The following is an 8,305-nucleotide window of genomic DNA, read 5'->3' on the forward strand; positions in this document are numbered from 1 at the left end:
GCCTTTCAATTAGCCCCACATATGATTATCGGTCAGGTTGGCACAATTAACTAACTCACCGGTGTACCCTGGATATGCATCCTGGGTTTGATACATGCATTGCAAGGATCACATTCCAGCCATTTATTGTTGTTGTTGTTGTTGTTCTCACCTGCTTAATGGCGTCTTTTGAGAGACAGATGCTTTTAGGTGCAAAAAAGTCAATTTTTTCAATCTTTTCATTAGTTGGGATTTCATGCATATATATCATATCATTCCATATTTCAATCAAGTCAAGTAGAATTGTCCAATTGCAACACAATCAGTTTCCAAACATTCTTTTTCCCCATGGACTCTTCTACACTGTCTCCATTTTACACCCCCTTTCCCACTGTACCCCCCCTGCCCCTGAGCCCTTGTTGTACTTGCTGTCCCTACAGGTTCATCAATCCTGGGTTTCAAATACCAAACAATGGAAAAGCACAGAACACAGCTTCCAACGTGTGACCTCCCCTGACATACAGCCCCTCTGCGATGCACTCGAGCCTCCATCTCTCCTTCATAGGCGGTGATTTGTGTGTCCTGAGTCGGAAATCTTTGTCTAATCCAAGGACATGAAATTGCTCTTCCGTGTTCTCTTTGAGAAGTTTTCTCGTCTTACCTCTTACATTTCAGTCTGCAATCCACTTGAAATCATTTTTGTGTATGCGGTTGGAGTCGTAGATTAAAATAAGCATGGTGACGCAATTGATCCCCCACCGTTTATGGGAAGGCTTTTCCTTCCTCTAGGAAAGGACATTGGAATGTATTAGAATCGGGCAACCTTAGATATGTGGAGTGGAGTGCATGTGCTGTAATTATCAGTGACCATTGCCAAGGGACACTCTGGAGTGGCTGTGTCGATTTGCACGCCCACTAAGTGGCACACCAATACCTGTTTCCACATACCTGTCCCACACGCGTATCCGCACACACTAAAGATTTGCCACGGAGGGGGTTGGGGGCGGCGTAAGATGATTTCATTTGCCTTTATTTCCATCCCCTGTTGTTGGTAAGGTGAGCATCATTTACAAAGATGTTGCAGGTTTTCATTTCGGCTACATTTTCTCTGCAGTTATCTTTCGTCCCTCCCTCCCCGGTTCCCCGGATTCTTTTCTTTTTCTTATGAACTCACAGGAGATTTTAAAGGACGGTGATGTCCGCTCCATGAATTGTAAATGCGTCATGGAGGAGGACAGCAGACGCTGGCCTCCAGGCCACACCGGGCTTTTGTAAATAACGTTATTAGCGCTCGCCGTGCCTGCTTCGTCTGTGTGTCTGCTGCCCCTGCCTGTGTACATGCTCTTGCAGCAGGAGTCAGTCATTATAACGGCCACCGTGTTGTCTGGGGGAAAAATGCTTACGACCTGGCTTTTTATAGAACAAGTCTGCCTTCTTCTGCTTCACTCCAGCCTCTTGCCTGTGGTTTCACTCCGTGCGATCAATTTTGTCTCGCAGCAAATTTGTATGTGTACGTGGGCCCTGCTGCCGACCTTTAACAAGGCATTTATTTTTGAAGACTCGGGACTTGGTGTCTTATTCAGGAAGACCTTTCCCAGCCCGAGTTTAAAGATAGCTCATCTTTCCTGCTTGTTGTGCTTCTGTTCCTTTAATCCACCAGGAGTTTGTGACGCTAAATCTCGTCCTTCATTTCCCTTCACCCGAAAGAGCCAACGCAGGACTGCAAAGTGCCATCGCTTGTAACATTAATACTCAGATCATGTATAGCTTCTCTCTTTTTTTGGTTCCAGGTTCTCAGGAGATTTATATTCAGACACGGTGTGAGGTAGGGATCTAGCGTGGTTTCCAGGTGGACAGCAATTGTCCAGTGCCATTTGTGGACCTGGGGGTCTTTATCATCGATTGCATTTGGCTTTGAGCAGGAGCTTGTCGCCCCACTTTATGGCATTCCATTACTCTTTCTGTCCTTGTTACAATACCACAGTATATATTAATAATTGTAACAATATATTAATCATTGTACTTATAGTGGGGCAGTTTCTTTTGCTCTTATAGGCCTGGTCTCCACCCATCTTTCTTCTTTTACAAGTGGCCTTTTGGCTCCTGGCTCCTGGAGCTAAATCAAAGAGGACTGTGTGGCCAGGTTCTGCAGATCAAAGTCATGTTGGGAGTTTGATGGGCTTGGCAGTGAATTATAGATTAACCCTGCAGGGTGGAGACTTTCATCTCTGTTTGCAGATGAGTACATCTAAATCGAGGGAGGGGAAGCGACCAGCTAGTTGCCACAGAAGTGGGAAGGGATGGGGCAGGCAGAAGACCTGACCTTCATTTACGGCAGTGGTTCTCAACCTTCCTAAAGCCACGGCCCTTTCAGACAGTTCCTCATGTGGTGGTGACGCCCAACCATAACATTATTTTCGTTGCTACTTCGTAGCTGTAATTTTGTTACTGTTAGGAATTGTCATGTAAATATCTGATATGCAGGGTGTATTTTCATTGTTACAAATTGAACATAATAATGCATCACAAAAACAAGATGTCATTATATCTTGTGAAATATTTATTTCTAAGGACAAATCAGTGAAATGTTGTCTTGAAGCATGGTGTAGCATGGGTCACAGTCTTCACGCCGGGGACTCATAGGTGGGCGTATCTGCATGTGGGCGGACCGGCCTGTAGCCCGATAGAGGAGCGGTGTCTCAGTTCCTAAGACCATCGGAAATACAGTGAACCCTCGCCACTTCGCGCTTCGACTTCCGCGGCTTCACGCTATTGCGATTTTTGCGTAACAGCACCCACTGCCTACACCCGCTCCTTCAGAGGAAAAAGACGGCGACCCACCTGTAGAGTACATCCCTTAAGTCATTTCATAGGCTATTGATTACAGTATTTGTAAGAACTATGTATAATAATACTGTATGTGAAATATGTAATACTGTAAACCAGATGCCATAAATAATATAATAAATAATAAATGATAATTGTAACGTCCAAAATGTTTTACTGTATTTTCCCTTTTTCGTTTAATAAATTGGGTAATACGAGTGTAATGGTGACTAAAGGGTGTTTTTTCATGTCCTCTATGCTCTAACTACGAAAATATTTGATTTACAAATAAGGAATCCTACTTCGCGGAATTTCATTTATCACGGTAGGGTCTAGAACCGATTAACCGCGATAAATGAGGGTTCACTGTATGTGTTTTCTGATGGTCTTAGGTGAAAGGGTCGTTGGATCCCAAAGGGGTTGCGACCCACCAGTTGAGAACCACTGATTTATGGGATCCATAAAACTCAGCTTGTGTGTATTGAGTTCATTGGCTCTGTGCTGACCAGGCCGGGTGGGGGGCTAAGATCCCACGTGAGCTCCTGGCTGCCGAGGGAGCTGGGCCCGCGTGTCCCAGGGACAGTGATGGAGGTGTGTGCACAGCAAGGGGAGCTCGGGACCAGTCCTGCTTGGTCAGAGAAGGTCCCAGGGCAGGGCACCCTAGGACTGTACCCCAGTGGACAGCTTTTCTGACAGTCGGCAAGGTGGGGAAGGGGGTCCCAGGCGAGGGAGCTGACTGTGCAAAGGCTTGGAGAGAGGCAGGGGCTTGCAGGCCCCACCGCTTGGAGTCCTCCTGGTAGTTGATTCTTCCCTTGTGCTTGTCTGTCTACGCCCACCCCTGGACAGACAAGGAGATGTGGCCCTGTCCCCCTATTACCGGCCAGAGGATGACGACGAGATGCCCTTCATCTGCTCCCTGTCGGGGGACAACGGCATCATGGGCTGCCACGAGATCCCCCCCCTCAAGGAGCAGGGCCGAGAGTGCTGCCTGTCCAAGGACGACGTCTATGACCTTGGGGCCGGGCGGCAGGCCCTCAACGCCAGCGGGCTCTGCGTCAACTGGAACCGCTACTACAACGTGTGCCGCGCGGGCAGCGCCAACCCCCACAAAGGCGCTATCAACTTTGACAACATCGGCTATGCCTGGATCGTCATCTTCCAGGTGAGGCCAGGCCGCTGCTGGATGGGCGCCCATCTGAAGGGCAGGAGGCAGCCTGGCCGTTGTATGCTGGCAGGGCTTGGTGCCAAGCGTTGCCCCAACTCCACTTAGTGACAGTCTGCCATCCAACCCCACCCCATCCTACCCACCTTATTCCACCCCACCTCTCTCTACTCTACCCTACCTCATGCTACCCCCACCTCATCCCACTTAATCCCACCCCACTCCACCCACCCCATTTTAGCTTATCCCATTTCATCCTTCCTCACCTGACTCCATCCCACCCACCCCACTCTTCTCCACTCCACCTCACTGTACCCCACCACCCCATTTAACTCACCCCACTCAATCCCAGCCCACTCCCATCCTCCCTGTTCCACCTCGCCCCATCCCATCTCATCCCATTCCCCTGCCCTCCCCCCAACCGTTCTACCCTACCCCCTCCATCCCATCCCACCCCATTCTCCCTACCCCACCCCACCCTATTCTACTCTGCCACATTCTGCCCCCTGCACCCTGTCCTACCCCATCCCACACATGTCCTCCCCACACTGACTGTGGGATGGGCTCTGTTAGAGGCAGTGCTGTAAGGCTTGGATACCTTCTTGAGTTCTCTGTGCAGCCTCAGCTTCCTCACCTCTAACACGGAGGTAAGGTCAGTTCCCAGCACCACCTTGGGTAGCTGGACAGGCAGTGAGCTGGCGCGGACCCAGCTGGTCCCTCCTGAGGCTGCCCTGCGCCTTTTCAGGAGGGAGCATGGGGAGCGTCAGACTGCCCTGCTCTGGACAGGGAAGCTGGCCCTGATGCCCACTTGATGCAGTGGGTTTAAAGGGGACCATGAAGGGGCTGGGCTTCCTGTGTGGCAGTGGGCCTCTCTGAACCGCAGTTTCTTCCTCTGTCCAATGGGAGGAGGATGCCTACCCTGCAGGGAAGTATGGGGGAGAGTGTTTAGAACTGCCTGACCCTCTTGAGGACTGGGCACCCCCTGACCCTTGCTGCCCATCTCAGGCCCCCTCCTCCTCTCCCCGGACATAGGTGATCACCCTGGAGGGCTGGGTGGAGATCATGTACTACGTGATGGATGCTCACTCCTTCTACAACTTCATCTACTTCATCTTACTCATCATAGTAAGTATCCAGGAAGCCGCCCCTCAGGCACAGTGTCCTGAAGGACCCTGGCTGGCCTCTCAGAGGTCCACAGACCAAGGGTCAGGGGAAGGGGGATTTGGGGAGTCCTCAGGGAGTCTTGAAGGGAGGGAGCAGGAGGGGGAGCAACAGGCGTGGAAGGGCATGTCAGGGGCCGCTGGGTGCATCCATCACCCTTGATTGCCTTCATTTCTCTTCCACCCAGGGGCTCACTCGCCCTTTTCTCCCCTTCAGCCTTTGTTGCCCCCACCCTCACCCCCCCAGCAGAGGGCTCCTGGGTAGAATTTCGAGAGAAGAAGCCTCCCATGGTCATGACCTGGGGGAGCACCTGAAATCCTCAGGAGGGGGCTGGACTCTTAGCTCTCAGGCAGCTTTGCCTTGGCGGGGGTGGAGTGGGGAGATGGAGGTGCGCCTGGACTTCAGAGCAGGCCCCCCCCCCACTCCCACACTGTCTCCCTGAACCAGGCTCATGCACTTGTCATGCCTGGCTGCAGCCAGGCACAGCCAGCCACGGCACGGTCCCCAAATGTCAAGGTGATTCACACCCTGGAGAGTGGCTGCCAACTTCTTGGGGATGGGAGGGGCCCATGCGCCAGGCTGGGCTGGAGGAACCTTGACCCAGGGGTCAGCACAGGTTGGTAGGTGACCTGAGAGATGCCTGCTGTTGGCTTAGCCTCCCCCTGCTCTCCCCAGGCCTGGGGTCTTGGCTCAGGAGGAGCCACCTCAGATAAAAGGAGAGGGAGGGGCCCAGGTTTGGTGGGGTCTCCCCACCCATTCACACGATGAAGATACTAGTTCGTCAGAGTGTGCAGGGAGCCCCGAACTCAGTGTAGCGGGCAGAGTAGAACCAGGCCTGGGAGACCCTCGGGGAGGGCACAGAGTCATCCTACGGTGAGCTGCCTGCAGCCAAGGACACAGCATCTTTAGTGCCATGAGAGGCTAGGGAGCAAGGAGGAGCGATGAGGATGGGGGGGGATTCCTGGAGGAGGTGACACAGGAGCTTTTGGGACTCAGGGGGCAGCCGGGGAAAGGCCGCTGGGTGGAGGGCAGCTGGCAGAAACCTCTACTCAGACAGATCCCTGCAGGGGTTGGGGGGAGGTGGGTAGGACACGATGGCAAACCACTGGCGTAACTTGGGGGACCTGGAACCCTCAGAGGGGGTGACAAGGGCGGGGATCTGGAGTTGTGAACGCACAGCAGAGCCTGGGCAGAGTCTGAGCTCTCTGGGGTTCCTGGGAAGTGGCATGCAGGGAGGACAGCTCGCGGCTGACTCTGAGGGGCTCCAGGAGACCGAGCCGGGGTGCTCGGCCTCGGGCCCCAGGAGCCGGCCTACTGCCGTCTGGCGCAATGGGGTTAGCTCGGGGCTGCTGACTAGCCGCTCCCAGGGCGGAAGTGGAGGCTGTCTGCTCCCAGAAAGCATTGCAGTGTCAGTACCCCGGTGGCCAGCCCCAGGCCCTCCTGCAGAATCACTTGCTATGGGTCAGAGTCGACTGGAGGGCAGTGGCTAGTAGGACTCTTGGTCCAGGCGGCCCTGGCCCGGGAGACAGGGAGCTGGTGGAGGCCGAGGAGGCAGCATGCGTCCAAAGCAGAGCCCGACCAACTTCCTCCTCAGTTCACCCCCACATCCGGGGCCTCTGTGGAGTGTGGCCGGCACGAGGGGAGGACTCTGAGACCCAGCAGACCCGGTCAGATGCCCAGGTCCTGCACTCACCTTCTGAGGGGAAAGGCTCCCGTTACAGACAGGGAAACCAAGGACCAGAGGGCCCCTGAGATTTGCCCAGGTCACGCAGCCGAGCAGCCGAGGAGGCAAGGCTGGGTAGAAAGCTGGCAGGTGTGGGTCCTCGGGTGTAGGGTCTGCAGCCCGTGCTCAATGGCCAAGGGAGAGAGGGGTAATCCACGGGGCCAGTGGATTTTCCCAGAGTCCTCTGGGCCAGGCTGTCCGCATCCCTCTCTAGGCCCCTAGCCCCCCAGACATGGGCTCTACCTGTGGTGGACCCCGGCACGGCAGCGGGGATGGTCTGCTCCCTGGACACCAACCTGAGGTGCAGGGTCCTTCACCTGCTACTGGGGTAGCCTCGCCCAACCTCCCTGCTCCAGAGGACCAGAGAGAGAGCAGAGCCCGGGGAGGACTCAGTCTTAGACTCCAGGGAGGGCCGTGGCCCTCGCCTCCCAGGCAGGATGGAGGCTGAGGCCAGGATATAAGGGGCTGAAAGGAGCCTGGGCCCTAGGGGCTGCCTGGACCCCCGACACCCCCCGGGGTCCCCACCTTATCACAGAGCCAGGCCTCAGAGAGATCTTTTCCTGTTCCTATCTGTGTCTCTGTGCCTCTGTCTCTCTGGGTCCCCCCCACCCTTGCCTCTGCCCATGTTTCCCTTCCCATGTCTGACCCCCTCTGAGCCTGCCTCCTTTTCTCTCTGGCCTTTCCCTCTCTGGTCTCCTGGCTGCCACATCGGTCCCTGCCTCTGCCCACCTCTGCATTTCTGCCCGACTCTGCTTCTCCGCCTCTCCATCCCTCTGTCTCTCTGCCTCGCCCCGTGTCTCCCTGCTGGCCTCTCCCCCTCCTCCTTCCCCCCTCCGCCCTGTCCCTGTCCTCTCCTTCCGTTGGTCACAGGTGGGCTCCTTCTTCATGATCAACCTGTGCCTCGTTGTCATAGCGACCCAGTTCTCGGAGACCAAGCAGCGGGAGCACCGGCTGATGCTGGAGCAGCGGCAGCGTTACCTGTCCTCCAGCACGGTGGCCAGCTACGCCGAGCCCGGCGACTGCTACGAGGAGATCTTCCAGTACGTGTGCCACATTCTACGCAAAGCCAGGCGCCGCGCCCTGGGCCTCTACCAGGCCCTGCAGAGCCGGCACCAGGCGCTGGCCCCGGGGGCGCCCCCCGCCAAGCCGGGGCCCCACGCCAAGGAGCCCAGGCACTACAGTAAGTGGCCCGGCCTCCCACCAGCCCCCAGCCCCTAGGCCGCAGGCAGGCGCCCTTGGTGGGAGTCAGGTATCTTATTGCCCCAACGCAAGAGGAGGACCTGCTGACCAGAGCCTCAGGCTTTCATTCCATGTCCAGGCGCTTCCTGTACCATCCGTGCTGATCTTAGGCCCCTGTCCCCGTCACAGGCAGGCCTTCCCCGCCAGCTCAGCGAGCTCGGGTGCAGACATGGCCCTTGCCCAGAGGGATCTCCCTGCCAGGCCTGTGTGGCCCC

At 55.5% G+C, this 8,305-nt stretch overlaps 1 protein-coding gene across 4 annotated transcripts in view; it reads left to right on the forward strand.

Moving 5' to 3' along the window:
- CACNA1I (calcium voltage-gated channel subunit alpha1 I) overlaps positions 1-8,305 on the forward strand; it is a 130,841-nt gene that overhangs the window by 80,186 nt on the left and 42,350 nt on the right. For all 4 annotated transcript variants that reach the window (XM_045290357.1, XM_004700676.2, XM_045290369.1 and 1 more), the window contains exons 6-8: positions 3,652-3,967; positions 5,000-5,092; positions 7,722-8,031. In XM_045290357.1, the coding sequence (XP_045146292.1) occupies positions 3,652-3,967; positions 5,000-5,092; positions 7,722-8,031 (719 nt within the window). The remainder of the gene's footprint in view (positions 1-3,651; positions 3,968-4,999; positions 5,093-7,721; positions 8,032-8,305) is intronic.

The sequence above is a fragment of the Echinops telfairi genome, unplaced genomic scaffold (assembly GCF_000313985.2).
Source record: "Echinops telfairi isolate 266 unplaced genomic scaffold, ASM31398v2 ScPeMD7_2;HRSCAF=8, whole genome shotgun sequence".
Taxonomy (NCBI): domain Eukaryota; kingdom Metazoa; phylum Chordata; class Mammalia; order Afrosoricida; family Tenrecidae; genus Echinops; species Echinops telfairi.